At 35.6% G+C, this 21,328-nt stretch overlaps 1 protein-coding gene across 1 annotated transcript; it reads right to left on the bottom strand.

The window, feature by feature from the left end:
- Nucleotides 1–14,433: 14,433 nt before the first annotated feature.
- Nucleotides 14,434–15,923, bottom strand: LOC127256890 (uncharacterized). The gene is made up of 4 exons (XM_051283116.1): nucleotides 15,861–15,923; nucleotides 15,341–15,784; nucleotides 15,135–15,260; nucleotides 14,434–15,060 (listed from the first exon to the last, which is right to left on the bottom strand). The coding sequence occupies exons 1-4, from the start codon at nucleotides 15,921–15,923 to the stop codon at nucleotides 14,434–14,436; spliced, it is 1,260 nt and encodes a 419-aa protein (XP_051139073.1).
- Between the last annotated feature and the right edge of the window lie 5,405 nt (nucleotides 15,924–21,328).

The raw sequence follows: 21,328 nt of genomic DNA, 5'->3' as shown, positions 1-21,328 counted from the left end.
GAGTGTTCGATATAATTTCATTTTCACAATACGCTTGTTTTTTTTTTTTCTTCTTTCTTCTTTAAGTTGTGTCATGCTACCGAATTGTGATAAACTTCTTTACTTTGAGCTTGTAGCTCTTCAAAGTTATCGAAGGAAAATAAATTTGAAGATTTCTTCAGTGCTCGTTTGCCTTTATTTTTATACGCTTTCACACCCGAAGGACAAATTGGAAGAGATTCTTCTACTCCATCACTTTGTGGTGGTGTTGGATTTGGGTTAGACAAGTATCCACTATTTTCATTACATTTAGTTTTTTTTTTTTTGGGCCAATTCCACTGTCATAGAATACTTCATGGACAACATTTGTAACACGATGACTAGCACACCATTTTAGTTCGAATTTTAATTCACGCCAAATATGTTCTAAATAATTTGTGACACTCTACAACATATACTTGATGTGCTTTATTTAAGACATCATCAATAGATTCTCTACTCATTCGTTGTTGATTAGCTTGTTCGAAGCATCCAACAAATTTTGAAATAGTTTTATTTATCTTTCATCAACGATTTTTGCTTAGTTTACATTTCTTGACACCTCCGCTTCAAATTTTTTATCATTAAAATATTGAGAATTTTTTTCATAACATAGTACTCTTTTTATCAGTTCATATTAGTGCATCTTTATTTATGTTAAGCCACTTACTAATAAGAAGCAAATATTCATCATGTGTCCAATGGTTTTTGTAGTTGGAGTAATAATTTACACATCATTTTCTTTTATTGATTGGCTTGTGTGCAACAGTTCATATTAGTGCATCTTTGTTTGTGTTAAGCCACTCACTAATAAGAAGCAAATATTCATCATGTGTCCAATGGTCTCTGTCGTTGGAGTAATAATTTGCACATCATTTTCTTTTATTAATTAACTTGTGTGCAAAATTAAGGAATATTTTTTATTAATGTATTTTGCATAAAACCCACCGACAAGGGATGAAATGAACCTTGAAATGATTGACAACTTTGAAGATTAGAATAACCTCCAAATGATTGAAAGTTTTGAGAATATGATGAACCTCCATAAGATTGAAAATTTTAAGGATAATAGTAGTGTTGAGAAATAGAATAATATAATGAAGTGCATAATTTTGGAAAAGGGGTTTGAAAATTTTGAGAAACATTAGAATCGAAAGAGTTTTATGAACATTCTTAATTTCCAACCATGCTCGTAAAACTTTTAAATGAAAAAAACTTTTGTTAATTCAAAGATTCTTGATAGTTTGGCTTTATTGTTAGATCACATGATAGTTTCTTATTGTACTATATAGTTTTAAACGCACTTGCATTGTTATATCACATCACCATTATTATGTATGTCTTCAAATTTGTTTCCAATAATTTTATTCTTGTACTACTTATTTACATATTTTTAAATTTATTATTATTATTATTATTATTATTATCATTATTATTATACATCATTACTATTATCATATTATCTATTTAATACTTCCATTATCATGGATGAATGTACTTCTTTAGTTTTTTTTAGTAGATTAAGAAATAATAGTATTTTATTGGTTAATGAAAGTGTGTAAAAGATTTTGACAATTTTGTCATTTGACTTTATGTATAATGTAATTATATGTGCAATGGTATATTTATAATTTAAGTAAAAAATAAAATTATTTTGGCATTAATGTATGATTACTAAAATAGGAAAGTGATACTTTTGAGTGTGACAGGCGAAAATGGTACAAAACGTACTGAGTTGGGACGGAGAAAATATAATATAAGCTATAAATGTTGTACATTTGCTAAAACATCTACACTACATTTGACTTAAAAAAATATTTGTAACAAACAACTTTGTTACAACAAATATCAAATTCATCTTAAACTATTTCGAGTTCAGACCCCGATGAGAAGGATGTGATTTGTTTCAATTTTTTGATGCAATTTCAATGTCTTCAAATGTTATCACAGATCACGAAGAGGAAAATCAATTTCGCTGAAGAACATACATTGAGAGAAATCGTGAAGAAGGTCATAATGATTTGTTCAACAATTATTTTTCTAAAAATCCTATATATACAGATTTCAATTTCGTTGTAGATTTCGAATAAGAAGGTATGTCTTTCTGAGCATTGTAGATCAAAATAACACGACTATTGCCATTATAAAAATGTGGAAGTATGTCTTTCTGAGCATTGTGAGTTCTTCCAACAACGTCGAGATGCAACGGTAAGACTTGGTCTATTGCCATTATAAAAATGCACGGCTGCTTTACGTGTGTTAGCTTGTAATGTAGTTGATGATATTGTAGATGACTACATTCGTATTAGAGAGAGCACTACAAGAACATGTGTAAAAAATTTATTGAATGAGTCATTTCAATATTTGGTGATAAATATTTAAGAAAGCCAAATTCAATAGACCTACAACGATTGTTGAATATTGCAAAATAATGTAGTATTTCAGGAATGATGGAAAGTATTGATTACATGTACTGGGAGCAGAAAAATTGTCTAACTGTTTGGAAAGATCAATTTTCACGTGGAGATCATGGCAAACCAACTATCGTATTAGAAGCCGTAACATTATATGATCTATGGATTTGATATTATTTTTTCGGAGCATCAGGTACATACAATGACATTAATGTACCCGATCGATCTCCGATGTTTAATGACCTTTTGAATGATAAGTTCATAAGTAAATTTTATTGTCAATGGTCACCAATATAGTATAGAGTATTATCTTATGAATGAAATATATCCATCATAGGCAACATTTATCTAATCTATTTGTCCGCCTAAAACACTTAAGATGCAATTATTTGTATAACATCAAGAAGTTGCTTGAAATGATGTAGAACGCGCTTTTGGTGTTTTACAAGCTCGATTTACTATTATTCGACGTATGTCACTCATTTGACATATTGATTTAATTGGTAATATAATGAAGACATGTATCATTTTGCATAATATGGTCATTGAAGATGAAAGCGATTTATATCAACATTATTATGATGTGTTCCAACTTAAATAAGTGGAGATAGATAACATTAGTGGTTAAGTTAGTCATATTATACGGATAGACATGCTAAATAATTGAGTTTCTAAAAAATAAAATACAATTTCGAGACAGAAAGTACATCAGTAACTCAAAACAGATTTGATTAAAAATATATGACAAAGTTTGGTTCAATAAATAATTAAGTTATTTATTTTTATTTTTATTTAAAATATTTATTTGTATTTGTAATTTAATATAATATTCTTATCAAAAATTTTAATCATTGTTTCTATAATTTATTTGACCAATTAAATAATAACATAATAATAAAAGTACAACATAAAAATAATTTGATAATAAAATTAAAAATATAAAAAAAAATAAATTAAAGCTAGAATTAATTAAATAATAAATAATATAAATTTTTGCTTCTATATATTATTCATAAATCAAAATATTGACAAATAATAATAATAATAATTAATTAAAAATAAAAATATTATAATTTTAAAAAAATAATATATGGTATATATATATGAGAATAAAAATTAATAAAAATAACTTAGAATGAATATATTTGTCGTGGGTAAAAATATATATATATATATAATTAGTTGATATGACAAAGAGAAAAAATTATATGAAAAGAAAAAAATAATGAAGATACCATTCATTGCGGATGGTCTTACAAATTGGTCACCCAAATCTTCCAAATATTTTCTAATGCTAAATTCAAGAACCAATTATACTTTGAGTACTGCTCCGAAAAATCAGGGTGTGTTTATTTTGTAAAATAATTTGAAGGGATAAAGTATAGTGAACTGTGTAATTAATATAAAAATATTAATGTGCGTAATATATTAATTGTTTTAGAAAATATATAAGAAAAGAAAAAAAAAAAGAAATACACATCAGATATTCAAGCAGCTCTAGCGAGGAAATTGGTCTCTAGAGATATATCAACACCGTTAATCAAAAAACCTCTTTTCACAAAAGATCTGAACACCAAAATTAAAAACTATTGTGTTTTTAATAATGTTTCAGTCCAAATAACATATACATGGACGTATCTTATTAAATACGACTATATATCATGGAACGGAGGGAGTAAATAATTTCCCTTCATTCTCCACCTCTCCCCCGTTTTTCCTCCCACACATGCCTAATTGATCCTTATTTCAAATATTAGTCCAACTAGTATTGAACTCGTGCGTTGCACGGTTTGTATAAGTTATTTAAATAATATTAAATAAATAATTAATTATATTAGTAAATATCTTATAGAAATGTACTAATATTTTTAAGATCAATTAGAAATTAATGAAAAATTTATTATGTGACGATTTTTTTGTTCTTTGACGATTTTTTGTTCTTGCTCGTGAAGATAGAGTTAGTACAAATATATAAGCATAATTAGAATGTCAATCGGTAATAATGATGTAAATATTAAAGAGCTTATACTATATATATATATTTTTTTGTAATAGATTTATATATATACTATGTTCATAAACTTTAATAAACAAATATTTTATTTTCATTTATTTATTTACTAGTCTATTACCCATACTATGCACAGTTAATTATAGAAATTGTGATGCTTAATTTAATTTTATATTTTAAATAATAAATTTTATTTTGAAAACTTTTATGAAGATAGCCTAAATTAATTTATATAAAAAATAAATTATAAATAAAAAATACAGTAACTAAACTAAATAAAGAATATTAAGTAGGCGAATCAAAGTTTTATAAATATACATTCAAATTAAACTCAAACATAATAAAGATAAAAATAATTATTCATAATCAATTTTAAATTAAAAATTAAAAAAAAAAATTAAAAGAAGTTTGTACCTATCAATGAAAAAGAAAAGTAATTATTAATATTTTTCATCATTTATATATTATTGTTACCCTGCAATTGAAAATAATATTCAAATAATATACTAAATAATATAGTATATAGTAACGAAAACAAATGTAAATAAATAATATTAAGTAAATGAATCATAAATTAAATAAAATTTATATAACATTTTAAATTCAAATCTAAATTAGATTTAAAATATTTATTTACAATTTTATTAAAATGAAACATTACAATAAATTTTGAAATAAATTCATATCTATTGATGAAAAAAAAATTCGATCTTTTTATCGCATTTTTTTTATCGCCAGTTTGAACAAAAAGTTTAAATAATCTACAAAAAAATATTTATATACACTAACAAAAATAAAAAAAATTATATTGCATAATATTAAGTAATGAAACTAAAAACATTTATTAACAATTCATATTAGACTAAAAACTAATTACTCGAAATTTAAATATAGCTTCAATTTTTGAAAAAAAAAAAAGAAAAATGTATTAGAATAGTAATATTCGAAACTAAATTAATTAGAAAAAATACATATCGAATAATAATTTATTTGTAAAAAATAAAAATAAATAAAAAATAAATAGGAAATGCATACTAAAATAAAAATATAATTTTTATGAATTACTAAAATTTACCCTAATTTTCTGTATCGATTTCTCTAATATTTTTTCAAATAAAAATACCCAAAATTTAAATATAATCTATAAGATTAGGGGATAAATATTTTAATATAATATTCAAAATCAAATCAATTAAAAAATTGATTAGTAAAAAATAGAAATAACACAATATATAATTAAAAATACATACATAATAAGAATGTAAGTAATAAAATAAAAACAAACTATATATATATTAAAACTTACCATAGTTTTCTTTATGGTTTCTTCAAGTATTCTTTCAAATTTAAAGAACACAAATTTAAACATAATCTACAATATTGAAAAATATAATATATAATATAATAATCAAAATCAAATCAATTAGATTAAACAAATATTCAATAAGAATGAAAAATATTTTATTAGTAGAAAATAAGAATAACACAATAGATAATTTTAAAAAATACATATAAAATAATAACGAAAAGTATTAGAATATTATACTTGAAAGTAAATAAATTAGTAAAATACATACGTAATAAGAATGAAAAAGAATCGATTAGTAAAATATTAAAAATTAATTTAATATTATTATTATACATAATAAAATAAAATATAACATACAACAAACAAACAAATAAAATATTTACTTTATCGTTTTTTGTTTCTTTCTTCTTCCCACTTCTCTAAAAATATGATTTAGTAAAAAAATTTTGTTTAATCAAGTTTAAAATATATAAGTAAAAAAAAGAAATACTATAAAAATTCACTATATAAAAAATTATATGCATAAATAATATATAAAAGAGATAATGATATTTTTACGTACGAATTTTATAATTAGGGTAAAAGGCCCAAGATAGGAGGAGATGTGGGCCCTTTGTTGGGCCCACCAATTGATTAAGGGGTTTCTCAAGGTAATCGGATGGACCAGCCGTCCATTTGAGGAGATAAGGCGGCCAAAGGCGGTCGGTCAGGTTGGTCGGTTGGCCTGCAGTCGGGCCAAAGTAAGCTGGGCGGTTGGGTAGTCGGTTGGACCAGCCGTCCATCTAAGGAATAAGGCATCCAGAGGCGGTTGGTCAGGCTGGTCGGTTGGCCCGCAGTCGGGCCAAAGTAAGGCGGGCGGTTGGATAGTCGGTTGGACCAGCCGTCCATCTAAGGGATAAGACGTCCAGAGGCGGTTGGTCAGGCTGGTTGGTTGGCCTGCAGTCGGGCCAAAGTAAGGCGGGCGGTTGGGTAGTCGGTTGGACCAGCCGTCCATCTAAGGGATAAGGCATCCAGAGGCGGTTGGTCAAGCTGGTCGGTTAGCGTGCAGTCGGGCCAAAGTAAGGCGGGCGGTTGGGTAGTCGGTTGGATCAGCCGACCGTCTAAGAAGATAAGGCATCCAGAGGCGGTCGGTCGAGCCGGTCGGTTGGCCCGTAGTCGGGCTAAAGTATGCTGGGCGGTTGGGTTGTCGTTAGGGACCAGCCATCCATCTAGGAAGGAAAGGCGTCCAGAGGCGGTCGGTCGAGCCCGTTGGGTTCTGTAACTTGCAGTAGCAGTTGACGAGACGGTTAGGACACATGTCAATAGAGGAGGAATTGGTGGGCAATGGATAGCGGTTGCTGTAACTGATCAGACGACGGTTCAAAGCATTTCCTCTAGGGAATATTTAAAGATTTGGGTTCAGTCTGAGAAGGCATATTCAAATTTTAGAAAAAGTCAAGCTAATTGCAAATTTCTTTTGGGGGTTATCTTTTATTTTTCATTTATTTTACTACTTTATGCTACGAATAATATTTTTATTCAAGTTCGATATTATTTTCGAATTTTACTTTGTTTTGTTGGAAAAATCAAACAACAAATTGGCGACCACAGTGGGAGAGAAAGCAAGATAGCTAATCCCACTTCCAATAACGACTTCATACATTTACGTTCTGGGCGGATCATCAGTAGAAACACAATGGCAGGCACTCAATCTCAGAACAATACCACCGGTGTTGGAGTTTCTACAACGACATCAAATCCGACCACAGTTGTTCCGACTACAGGAGGGACATCTCAACTTCAACCTAAATGGTTAACTTATGTTCAACAATTGAACAATCAATAGATGACTACCATACAAACAATGTTGCAAGATCAACATAATTTAATGCAGAACATGTTGGATCAGGCATTGTCCAAAGTCACACTACATTCGAATACGCCTTCAGCCCTGTCACCTTCTCGTTTTCATGCGACTTTTCCAGGATCAACGTTTGTAGGGCCATCATACGTTGATAGTACATTTCCAAGCGCCACAACTTTCAACCGAATAGATAGGGGAAAGACTCCTCTAACTTTCTCAAATAATGTTCCTTTGGGACCAAGAGTTGACAACGTTCAGCCAATCGTTGTAAGGGAAGAAAGGCAAGGAGGAAATGTGCAGGATCCCATCCATATCCTTGATCATCACCACCTTCGTTTGGATCCTGAAGAAATTGCGCACGTGTTGAGGGTTCATTTCGGTCTGAATCCTCAGATGGCCAACTGTCCCGTTTATCAAAGACCTTTTCCACAAAGGATCATTAACGATTATCCTCTCCCAAGGAATTATCGACCACCCGATTTTCATGCTTTCTCAGGAGAAGATGGGTCCTCCACCATAGAGCATGTGGGTCGTTTTACAACACAGTTATGAGAAGTCGGTAATAACCCTTTTTATAAACTGCAACTATTTGGTTTGTCTCTTACCAGGACAACTTTTTCATGGTTTGTAAATCTGCCACCTGGGCAAATACAAACTTGGAAAGGTTTAGAGATGGCGTTTTATGCTAGATTTTTCAATCCTTTACCAACCGTTTCTCTTACCGACTTATTGGAAATGAAACAATATCCAGAAGAGTCAGCCTCACAGTTTATTGAAAGGGTACGATTGATGAAAGTACGATGTCCTACGATAATCAATGAAAAAGAGATTACCAATTCAGTGGTCCGAAACATGCATGGTCTCCTAAGAGAGGCACTCACTGAACATGACGTAAAAGATTTGGCAAGTCTCGCATTCAAGGCTGGACGTTTAGAATCTCTTTTCAGAGAAACAGATCAGAATTTCAGGCATAATAAAGCTCAACATATGGCTAGTATGAAAACAGAAACATACACCCTTGATTTTGATCAAACAGAGGAAATGGCAGCCGAAATCATCTCTGGAAAGCCTTATGTGTGCTCTAAACTAAAGCCATTGCCAGGAACCGAAGGGAGAGACCAACCCACATTCGACAGTTCAAAGGCTGAACGAAATCTTTGATATTCTGCTGACAGATGGCCAGATCCGAATTCCAAAAGGGCAAATATTGGCTACTAAAGAAGAAATCAAAGGAAGACCATATGTAAGTGACATAATTCCTTCACACACAATACAAGTCAATGCACCCATTTCCGAAAGGAGATTCAAAAGGCCATCAAGGCAGGACGGATCAAATATATTACTCTGGGTGTAGAACAACAACCTTTTCCAAAAGTAACCACAACAATGGTTGACGTACGAGCAAGTCCCATACCGAGAAGAGTAAATCAGTCAAACAGTGGCCGACAAGAAGAAAGACTCAAGGTTTATGAAAAGCCAGTGGTAGAAAAATGGGATAATCAAGACGGTTCTTTTGATGTGAAATTGAAGGACCAAGCATTGCTCCGGGACCACCCGACTAGAAGAACAGGTTTGGTCGGGAGAAATAAAAAACCTCTACTAGTTGATATCGATCCTCGATTTTTTGGTATGAATCGTACCCAAATTCGTAATGCCAAACGCAGGTATGCTGCGAGGTACAGGTAAGGAGTCCCTTCAGAAAGGCAAACAAGCAACTTCCAAATTGTTTCTGATGAACAGACAAGAAGTCGGTCCCTACATAAGAAGGGTAAAGGAGCATCAGACGAAAACGTTGGAGGCTTCAGATGTCAGTATTGTGAACAAATCAACATCAATCCATCTTTTGAAGAATTTCGTTTAGAATCACTGACAGCTCAAACTGGAAACGAGGCGGAAAAAGAAATTCTTACAACAGAAACAGATTCAAGATCTGTCAAATCTCGGTTAGGGCCACGAGTCCCCTGCCGAATGTCAGGAATTCATTGGATTGAAGAAGAACCTCTATGGGCAAGTATGGTGGATGATATTATAGAAGAACCAGAATGGGCAAAGATTTCAGATTCTGATTTTCAGTCAGAGGTTCCTCCGATAGTCTTCCCTCCCATTCCAGAAGGCACGGCATCCCATTTAAAACCTCTGTATGTTAATGCACATATTTGCGGGAAACCAATCACAAAGGTTTTTATACACAATGGAGCCGTCTTCAATGTTATGCCATTAAAGACTCTCAAGAAGTTAGGGAAAAGAGTTCACGATTTATCTCTAGTGGATTTCGAGATGACTAGTTTTACAGGGCAACCGACCAAACCAGAAGGTATGATGGTTGCTCCAATTGAAGTTGGACCGAAGAAGATTTCTTCCGTGTTCTTTGTAGTGGATGCAGACACTATGTATTCGGTCCTACTTGGGCGAGACTGGATTCATGCATCTCAATGTGTACCATCAACACTACATCAACAATTAATGTTCTGGGAGGGCAATCAGGTCTTCAAAATGGAAGCAAATGACAATCCTTTTGATACATCAGAGAAAGTTGAAGAATCAGTATTTTATTCTACTCACTTACCCCTAATGTCTCAGGCTTTTATGGCTAGTGAATACCCAAGGAAGGGTTATAGATTCACCATCCATAATACAATGTTGTTCTAAAAAAGAACAACCTTATTGTATGGCTCATAAAGAAGCCAAACCTATTTTATAATATATTTTTTATGGATATTACAAATTTAGAAGATTGTAGTTTACTTATTAATCAGTTTTATTTAAATCAGCTTTTGGAAAAAACAGAAAAAATTAAAAAGATTTATGATGTTCATCTCCAAGAGGATGAACAATTTCGTTGGCCCAACTTATTAGAGAAGACAGAACCAGCCTTTTCAGCACAATATCCTCCGTTGAAATTTAATTTAGGAACCGACTTGGTTCCAAAAATAATAAGGATAAGTGGTTATTTGTCTGAGGAGCAACAGGTAAAGATGCTTGAAGTTATCATAAAATATTGATTGTTTAGCTTGGGATTATTCAAATGCCTGGTTTGGAGCGAAGTCTGATAGAGCATCGGTTGCCTATTAGAGAAGGTTTTAAACCTTACAAACAACCTCCAAGGCGTATAAGTCCTGATTTGATGCCTCAAATCAAAGAGAAAATCCAGAAACTTCTCAAAGTGGGTTTCATTCGGCCTTGCCGATACGCAGAATGGTTGGCAAATATTGTGCCAGTGGTTAAAAAGAATGGTAAGATCAGGATATGTATTGATTTCAGGGACCTTAATATGGCCACCCCTAAAGATGAATATGTGATGCCTATGGCGGACATGCTAATTGATTCAACAGCAAGACATAAAATCCTCAGTCTGATGGATGGTTATGCAGGATATAACCAAATCTTTTTGGCAGAAGAAGACATTCATAAGACAACATTCAGATGTCCAGAGGCTTTAGGTATTTACGAATGGACGGTTATGTCATTCGGTTTAAAGAATGCAGGGGCAACTTATCAAAGGGCCATGAATTCAATTTTTCATGATCTTATTGGCAAATCTATGGAAATATATATTTATGATGTTATCGTCAAATCTTCCAGTTTCGAGGAACACTTGAGAGATCTGAAAGATGCTTTCGGACGAATGAAGAGGTACAAGTTGAAAATGAATCCAACTAAATGTGCTTTCGGTATATCAGCTGGAAGTTTTTAGGATTTTTGGTACATGAAAAGGGAATTGAGATCGATGCCAATAAAGCCAAAGCAATTCATTCCACCCGATCACCCAAAACGGTTAAGGAAGTACAAAGTCTTTTGGGCAAGGTAAATTATCTAAGGAGGTTCATTTCTAATGCTGCAGGAAAGGTCAGGCCAATTACTAAATTGTTAAACGCTGGAGGGAATAATTTCAATTGGGGAGCAGATCAGCATACGGCTTTAGAAGCTATAAAGCAAACCTTGATCCAACCACCCGTGTTGATGCCCCCCAAAGAAGGTTGACCCTTCAAACTTTATTTGGCAAATACACATGAAGTGGTCAGTTGTTTATTAGCACAAGATGGTGATGATGGAAAGGAAAGGGCAATTTACTACTTGAGTAAGACCATCACAAGACAAGAATTAAATTACACTATGCCAGAAAAAATGTGTTACTCATTGGTGTTTGCATGCACCAAACTTGAGCACTATATGCTGCCTAGGAGAATAGAGGTTATCTCAAAGGTTGATCTTATCAAATTAATTTGCAAAGACCTACCATGCATGACAGACTTATGAAATGGGCCATTAAATTAGATCCTTTTGATTTACAACATTCTCCTTTGAAGGCGGTCAAACGCCAAGCAATAGCAGATTTTTTGGCAAATTTTTTGGGGAATAATCAGGAACAGACCGGATGCATATCTTATGTAAGTATCCGAAATTGGTTAATGTTATTTTATGGTTCTACTTCTGGAAACAGATCGGGTGCAGGGGTCTTATTGAAAGGACCAGATGGCCAAAAGATCAAATTACAACTGCAATTAGAGGCCATGACCCATAATTCGGAAGAGTATGAGGCTTTAATCTTGGGGTTGGAAGCCGTAGTAGCCAGAAATGTTCAGTCGGTGATCATAAGAGGAGATTCTCAATTGATAATCAACCAGGTAACCAAACAATATGTTTGTAATTATCCTCACCTACACAGATACAGGGATATTGTGTGTCGTTTGTTATAAAAAATCTCAGAGGTGATAATTGAGTTCATCCCAAGGAAGGAAAATCAACTTGCAGATGATTTAGCCCAAAGAGCTTGTAAAGGAATCCCGAAAGATATTGTGCGGAGCTAGAACCGGAAACAGAAGATGGGACCGACTGGAGGACCGAAATTATCACGTATCTGCAAAATCCAAGAGCGAATGTATCGATAGGGATACGTTTAAAGGCTCTACGGTTCCATTTGATAGAAGGAGTCTTATACAAAAAGATATTCGAAGGATTACTTTTAAAATGTTTAGGGTTTAAGCAGGCCTTGGAATTCATGATAGAAGTACACAGTGGGATTTGCGGAGCTCATCGAGCAGGTTTGAATATGAGATGGCCTATTCATCATTTGGGTTTTTTTTGGCCAAATATTTTCGAAGATTGTATACTATTTGCCAAAGGCTGCCAGGAATGTCAAAAACATGGACAATTGAATCATTTTCCAGTCACTGAATTGCAAGCTATGGTAAAACCATGGCCTTTCAAGTCTTGGGCCATGGACATCATTGGTAAGATACATCCTCCTTCATCCAAACATCATTGTTTTATCTTGGTTGCAACAGACTATTTCACCAAATGGGTCGAGGCGGTTGCTTTGAAAAATGTGGATCAAAAGGAGGTGATGGTTTTTGTGCTAAATCAGATCATTTATAGGTATGGTATTCCTCATTCTATAACCACCGACCAAGGTTTGGTTTTCACTGGGGAGAAATTTCTAAGCTTCTTGGCTGAGTTTGGTATTCGGATAAACATTCTTCACCTTATTATCCCCAAGCTAATGGGCATGCAGAGGTGGCCAATAAGATTATTATTGGAATTATAAAGAAGATGGTTGAGGGGAATCCAAAAAGGTGGCATTTGTTGCTATCTCAGGCTTTATGGGCACACAGGAATAGCAGAAGTTCCGCCATGGGGTTCTCACCATATCAACTCACTTTTGGACAAGATGCTGTGTTACCTGCCAAAATTCAGGTATCATTTGGACGTACAAGTTTTACTACTGGTGAATTTACTGAAGAATATCAACAAGTTATGTTGCAGCAGTTGAAAAGTTTGGATGTCAACCGACTCCATGCAATCGATCAGATTGTGAAACAGAGTGAAATCAGGGCAAAGACTTGTGGAAAGGAAGTCCTTTATAAGACTTTCCAAGAAGGAGACTTGGTTTGGAAGACCATCCTTCCTACATACAAGAAGATTGATCAATTAGGAAAGTGGTCCCCGAATTGGGAAGGGCCATTTATTATTCAAAAGGAGATTGAAAATGATGCCTTTATTATAATAAATCAAGAAGGTAAAAGGGTACATGATTGTATAAATGCTAGATATCTGAAGAGGTATTTTCCTGCTTTTTCAGATAAAAAGAATACATGAAACAAGAAATTTTATTCAGAACTCTACCGTAGGGGTTCGGACCCAAAAAGGGGTTCATTCATTATCAAATATTGATGCGTGCAGAGGACCTCTTTCCTCTGAGTCAGAATCTTCATCCCAGTGATTAGGAATTAATTCTGGTTCTTCATTGATAAGGTCTTCTAAATCAGGTCGGTACCTTTCCCATTGATTTTCCATCTATTCTAAATCATGATTGGTACGAGCCTTCACATCTGTTATTCCAGCCAAGGTCTGGAAGTATGGCTGTTACATGGTGTTCAATCAAATCCATATGGTGATCGATATCAGGAAGGCGACTTAGGATATTGCGAAGAGTCTCATATCCTCCCAGCACGTTTTCCATCAGGCGAATAACACAATGAATGGTTTTTCTGCCTTGTTGGGAGAATCTGAATTTGAAATCCAGTTGTTTGAGTATGTGTAACAAGTCTTCAGCATGGCCTCTAACATGACGATTACCCACGAAGAAGGGTTGGATAGCACCTTCCTAGTTTTTCGAAGGAACATGGGGACGGTTGTATGACATTTTAATAAATACTTCATGTATGCCCAAAGTTCAAATTTTTTCTTGACGAGTGATTATTTTGTCACAAGGGGACAATGATATTTATAAAGGAAATGAGGTTGATTTGTCCCCTGGAGATTCGGAGTTTGGAAAGCGATCCTTGTCGATAGGAGAAACAAAATATTTACTAAATCAGAGTTTACAAAGAAAAATTTATTACAGAAGGACCCCCAGGGCGGTTTTAATCTGGGACCATTTGTCTTCGGCCCTGGACAGCCGTCGGTTATTAGCAGTCGCCTGATATCGTTTGATAAATTGTGATCGGGTTTGAATCTTTAATTCTTGATCCAAGTCGGCCTCATTTTTCTTATATCGTTCAATTAGGCATTGCTCGTCGGCCACATGGCCTTCCAAGGCGGACTGTTCTTGACGAAGCGTCCTCAATTGTGCTTCTTTCCTTTCGATTGACTCATCTATTTGAGTTTTAGTACTGAGGAGTTCGTACAGCCTTCCAATAGCTTGTTGAAGTGATTCCCTAGTTTTAGCCAAGGAAGCCTCCAGACTTATTTGATCCGAAATGGGCTGGGACGGTTCGGCTGACAAGAGTCGGGCGAGTAAGATGTCGTTTCGGAGTTCGGCTAATCTCTCCATCAGCCGATGCAGAGTGGGGGCGGCTGCCGATTTCGAAGGAATTTGAAATAGAAGGCCACCAACCGCCTGAAGGAGACCGTATAGGAAGTCTGACCCTAAGTCGGGGAAAGGTCGGTTGACGGCCTGAGCAAATATGGCCTGAATGTCCGCCGGAATCAGAACGGCCGACAGAGGGGCTAGATCAAGATGTCCCTGAAAAGAGGATTTTTATTGATTAGGTCTCATGGAGAAAATTATTAAGAATTATTTGTGGGAACTTTACTTACTTCCGGGCGGACCGTGGTTCCGGAGGGTGCAAGGAGTGTCGTTGGTCGGGGAAAACGGGCAGCTGGCACCACAATGGCCGACTCTTCGGCTGCTGCGAATGGTCGCTGCGGTGCTGACCTGGGTCCCTACAAGTTGAAATATAAAGTATTTAATATTGGTTGAAAATTGGTTCTTAGTAAGGAAAAAGGGAGCTTGAAGATTTTACCAAGTTGACAGAGGTCTCCGAATCAGAAGAAGAAATCTCTTCTATTTCCTGCAAGAGACCTCTTGGTTGGGCGGCCGCATGTGGGTCTTCTTCCCGTCTGGCCTCCTCCGGAATAGGGTCTGCTACCCTTGGGGCGGCTGCACCTGGGGCGGCTGCAACTGGTACATCAGGGGCGACTTGGACGGCCGCACCTGAGACATCTCTGGCAATCGAAGCGGCCGCGTTGGGGTTGGCCGCAATAGAGGCGGCCGCAGCAGAGGCGGCTGCAAAAGAAGCAGCTGCAGCAGAGGCGACCACATGAGAAGCGGATGCAGGCGGTGCAATTGGCTTCTCGTTAAGAAAAAATGAGTATGAGGCCACGTATGGCAATCTGCCCATCTGCGAAGCAGTCGCCTCACTATCAGATGAGACCCTTGATACCACAGGTTCGGATGGTGAAGGCGTCTGCAATAAATATGTTAAATACTTATTTCCAATATAAGTTTTGATATGGTGAAAATCGGATGTTAAGGAAACTTACCGGGTCGTTTAGCGGTGCTGGCAAGGATTGCCTCTTGGTCGGGGCCTCTTCCCGACCGCTCATCGGTTGAGAAAGATGGGATGCCTCCTAGTCGGGTCCACCTCCTGATTGATCATTGGCAAGTTGAGTGTTGGTGCCTGTGTTTGGATGGGAAGAGTCTGCGTTGGAATGACTTAGGTCAGTACGTGAAATGTTGAAAATAGAGGGAAAAGTAATTCAGTTACTTGAGGCTGGTCGGCTGGCGAATTTGGTGGTTCGGCCGGGGTTGTAGTAGTTTGGACAGTCGGTATTGCCGAAGTCGGGCCTGATAGTAAGAGTGATAAGTTAGAAAGTTAAGGAAATATCAGAATAAATCAGGACTTCTGGAACGTACCTAAATGGGGTCGGGTCTTTACTAGCGTCCGACCTGATAACAAGTCCTTCGAAGCCTGCTGGTCTGTTCCTGAGGTCGAGACTGTTTGGAACTGGGAAGCTTTCCTTTTCCTTTTTGGGGCGCTTGACCCGGTACCCGGGGCGGCCACTTTTCTTCGGGCGCTAATCGGTTGGGCCGCCCCTAACACCAAGGCAGGCTGGGGCAGGAGAACACCCAGCAACCGATCTTTTTCAGGGGCAAGTAGGGCCCAAGTGACCGACCACCATTTACGGAAAGACTCGACATAATCGGGAGAAGAATGGAATGGAATGTAAGAATTGGAAGTTATGTAGTTGATAAGTTGGGAAATATAAGGAGAAATCAACTCAGGGATGACCCGTCCGTCCGGGCTTTAAGGTATTAGATGAGGACGGGCGATGGGGCCAGGTAAGCCTTGGCGACAGCCGAATTGGCGTGCCAAAAATTGAGGCTGATAACTGAAAGTATAAAATGATTTTTGGCCCTTGTTGTCAAATTTCTTACTAAAAAATAAAGACCTGGGTTTGAGGGCAGAATCCCAGGAGAAATAATAAGTTGGATGAGGAAGAGGGTCAGGTTCAGCCATGGGTGAAGACACAGGAAAAGGCCAAAAAAGACCAGACGCATAGCAAACATACTTTCTATATACGTAAAAACGGGAGTGCTGCGGTCGTCGGTTAGGATAGCAGTAATGATGGGGTCAGATGATTGGAGGTTGCTATGGCCCAGACAAAGTCGGTTGAGGACTAATCCCAAGGATTTGTCGGGTGTTGGAGTAATAGGAGGGCGGCCAAGTTGGTACGCGTCGGAAAAATAAAGACGGAACCAAAGTTCCAGAAACCAAAAAGGACCCGACGCAACGGTATCTAATTTTTTACTATCACTATCTATAAGGCGGGTACTAACCCTAGATAGACCTTTGAAAAGATTGGCAAGAAAGAGAGTACCAAGAGAAAAGAAACAACCTGAAGCTATATGGATAGCCAGGTCAATACGGGAAGGAAGGACACATTTGGAATGGGAGACTATGAGATACCTACAAAGCCAGAGGAGAAGGAAGGCGACATGTTCGCGGTCGGTCGGGTCCCTGCAGCCCCCTACTGGTCGGTCGCAAATTTTGTCTAGCCCCATTCTTTAACGCCAGCTAAAGACCAGCCCAAATGGTCCGCATCTGGCTCCTGCCCATCTAGGGCTCCCATCACAGGGTCCTCACCCACGATGGGAAGATGGGCGATCATGGGCACATCCATGAGAGTTGGGCCAATGGGGCCCGTCGGCAGGAAGAAGACACCCATCTCCGAGTGCCAGAAAGCCGACATCGCCAAAAGCACTTTTTCGTACAAGTGAACTGAGAGAGTCGATAGGAGTATCGCCTGGTCGATTTGTTGGCGTTTCCACTGGTCTTGAAAACGCTCCGCCACCCTATTATACCAGGTGCGGTAGGGGTCTTTGGGGTCCGTCAGATGTGTTTTGATACTGTCATAGAGATGGATAGCATTGTAGTTGGGATTATTGACGGCGAGGGGGTTTCTTGCTTCCAATACCTCTCTCATCCGGTTGGAGTCTTCAGAAGTCGTACAGTATGGACGGATGGTAAGAGTTAGTACCTTCGTAGCAACAAATGATACTTCTGGGACGGTTCCGTCAAAAGGGAGTCCAGGTATGTATTGGTTCGCCATGACCTTGAGTTGCAGAGAATAAGAGAAACACCAGTAGAGAAGAAGAGAGGTTTTTAAAAGAGATTTCAAAATGGGTATTTAAAACCCTATTGATATGATGGAAAACAGAGTTAGAACGGCACTGATTATATAGGTTGCAGACTTCCAAACGTCTTGTCATGCGGCGATCGAGGAGCGGCATTTGAAAGTCCGATGTCGGCGGGCAAGTTGTTACATACGAATTTTATAATTAGGGTAAAAGAGATAGGAGGAGATGTGGGCCCGTCGTTGGGCCCACCAGTTGATTAAGGGGCTTCTCATGGTAATCGGATGGACTAGCCGTCCATCTGAGGAGATAAGGCGGCCAGAGGCGGTCGGTCAGGCTGGTCGGTTGGCCCGCAGTCGGGCCAAAGTAAGTTGGGCGGTTGGGTAGTCGGTTGGACCAGCTGTCCATCTAAGGGATAAGGCGTCCAGAGGCGGTTGGTCAGGCTGGTCGGTTGGCCCGCAATCGGGCCAAAGTAAGGCGGGTGGTTGGGTAGTCGGTTGGACCAGCCGTCCATTTAAGGGATAAGGCGTCCAGAGGCAGTTGGTCAGGCTGGTCGGTTGGCCCGCAGTCGGGCCAAAGTAAGGCGGGCTGTTGGGTAGTCGGTTGCACCAGCCGTCCATCTAAGGGATAAGGCGTCCAGAGGCGGTTGGTGAAGCTGGTCGGTTAGCCCGCAGTTAGGCCAAAGTAAGGCGGGCGGTTGGGTAATCGGTTGGATCAACCGACCGTCTAAGGAGATAAGGCGTCCAGAGGCGGTCGGTCGAGCCGGTTGGTTGGCCCGTAGTCGGGCTAAAGTATGCTGCGCGGTTGGGTTGTCGTTAGGGACCAGCCGTCCATCTAGGAAGGAAAGGCGTCCAGAGGCGGTCGGTCGAGCCCGTTGGATTCTGTAACCGGCAGTAGCGGTTGACGAGACGGTTAGGACACATGTCAATAGAAGAGGAATTGGTGGGCGATGGATAGCGGTTGCTGTAACTGATCAGACAAAAAAGTCAAGCTAATTGCAAATTCTTTTTTTTGGGTCATCTTTTATTTTTCATGTATTTTACTGCTTTATGCTACGAATAATATTTCTATTCAAGTTTGATATTATTTTCGAATTTTACTTTGTTTTGTTGGAAAAATCAAACAACAGATATTTTTTCATGTAAAATTTTACTTCTTTTGAACAATAGCAAATTATATGCATAAATAAAATATGAAAAGAAATAAGACAATTTTGCACATGGAAAACCAAGATAAAGTAGAAAATTTACTATAATCTAATTAAATATAATATTTAAAAAAAAATACATATAAACTCACTCAATCACCCTTCAATCAACCAACAAAAACTACAAATTTAAGAAAAATCAAGATAAAAAAAAAAAAACCTAAAAATATGTCATGTTTGTAAACATAGCAAATTTAAGTACAGGCATCCAATAAAAAATCTCACCGTTTGTTTGTAAACCTAGCAAATTACGAAAACTTCTTAAAAATTTCATATTGATCCGACGGTTAACGAATTAGTGATCTCTATTTTTCCTAACCTGCGGAATGTTGGACAAAAATCTCATAATAATTTTTGTTGTGGTAATTTTGGCTTAATCTCTCAAAGGTATATATAGATATACGAAACCCTTATTTTATCCATATTTTTGTTATTTATTATCTCGATAAATTCAGATTTTGTTAGATTAGTTGTTGTCCGGACAAATTTTAACTAATTATCCACTTATTATTTAAAATATAAAAGAAAATTCCAAAATTGTGATAATGCACGAATTAAAGTGTTTTTGTCAAATATATATATATGATATGATATATGATATATATGATTTGCAATTAGGAGGATGAGCCGTACAATAATGTCCTATTTGTATATGGTATGATATTTGATTATAAAATTTAAATAATGAAATTAAAAAATTATATTAATGCAGAAAAGATATGTAAAAGAATAATTATAAAAAATAAAAATGTAAATGTATATACAAATATAAATAATTCAAAACTATTTAATTAATATACATATTATCTTTCTAACTAACACAATCTATCTAAATATTATTAAAATTTATCAAAATATTTTAAGACATTTAAAATAATAAATAAATTTTAATTTTTTAATTTCTATATATTTATAGCCAACAATATTCGTGAATTATAAAATTTGTATATTTTTTATTTAACATAGAGTGTATTAATATCTTTTTGTAACTTTGACAATCTTTGTCGACGACAATGTCTTCAACTGCAATAGAATTTGACCAACAAATCTCAACATCTAAGCAGCAGTATCCTCCGACAACAAAATAGTACTGTAAATTAGACAAACCTAAACTATTTTAGAGTCAAAAGTAAAAATAGAGTGAAACTATAATTAAGTGTTTAAAAACAAAATTTAGAAATAAGAATAATCAAACAAACATAATACTAAAAAAATAAATCACTCCATGATATGTTGTATAGATATTTGAGAAATCAATTAAAAAGTTCAATATATTTTGGTGATTCATAAAATTAATTATTTCAGTGAACAACTTACGGTTGTCCAAGCGGCAGTTTCCTCTGACACTGAATTCCAATTTAAGAAGTTTTGCTCCGACTTATATATAATGCTAGAAAATAAAAGTAAAATTGAGAAATACTATCTTTTCTTAAAAAAAAAAAAAAAAAAGGGAAAAAAGACAAAATTGGTTTGTAAAATTGAAAAATAAAAGAATAAAAATAAAAATTGCAATAGGAAAAATAAACACTAACATAAATTTATAAAATTGTAAATGCCCACTAATATTTCATGAAAAAACGAATAAAATTTTTACAAAACTGTAAATACACTCGTATATTTAAAAATTACAGAAAAGTGTAAAAAGAAAAAAATAAATAATCTCTAAACTTCTAAGAAATCAAGAATTTTACCTTCGAGCTCTTATATACTATAACTAGCATTTAAATCCGTATTATTTACGGGTGTAAATATAATTAAAATATGTTTTAAATAATATTGTAATGTAACTATATATTTGATAAATTTTGCATATATGATTTATTTATAATTTATAAAATAAATATATATAATAAAATTATTTTTATACTATATAAATAAAAGTAAATAAAATATTGTAGATGGAATAGTATATTATATAAATCATAACATTTAAGTAAAAGTTATTTTATAAACTACGGAAAAAAATATATAATTCCAAAAAAAAAATATAGAAAAGAAATAGTTATAATTGTTAAGGTCTTTTCAAAATATGTGAATATTTTTTACACCAATCTACGATCATAACTTGAAACACTGGAGATGGAGCATCTGGTCTTGCAAATGTCGGAGGCACAGGAACATTGAATGTGAACGTTCGGTCAGTAAATGCAGTCAAATAATTTTTTG

The sequence above is a fragment of the Andrographis paniculata genome, unplaced genomic scaffold (assembly GCF_009805555.1).
Source record: "Andrographis paniculata isolate CXL003 unplaced genomic scaffold, ASM980555v1 Contig57END, whole genome shotgun sequence".
In the NCBI taxonomy this organism is placed as follows: domain Eukaryota; kingdom Viridiplantae; phylum Streptophyta; class Magnoliopsida; order Lamiales; family Acanthaceae; genus Andrographis; species Andrographis paniculata.
This window is presented reverse-complemented; position numbering and strand designations above follow the sequence as displayed.

Bases quoted from the DNA above. Each gene is read 5' to 3' on its own strand.
- LOC127256890 (XM_051283116.1), bottom strand. From the start codon at position 15,923: ATGAGCGGTCGGGAAGAGGCCCCGACCAAGAGGCAATCCTTGCCAGCA. The intron at 15,785-15,860 runs GTAAGTTTCCTT...TATTTATTGCAG, and splicing joins CAGCACCGCTAAACGACCCG to ACGCCTTCACCATCCGAACC. The intron at 15,261-15,340 runs GTAAAATCTTCA...TTCAACTTGTAG, and splicing joins CGGAGACCTCTGTCAACTTG to GGACCCAGGTCAGCACCGCA.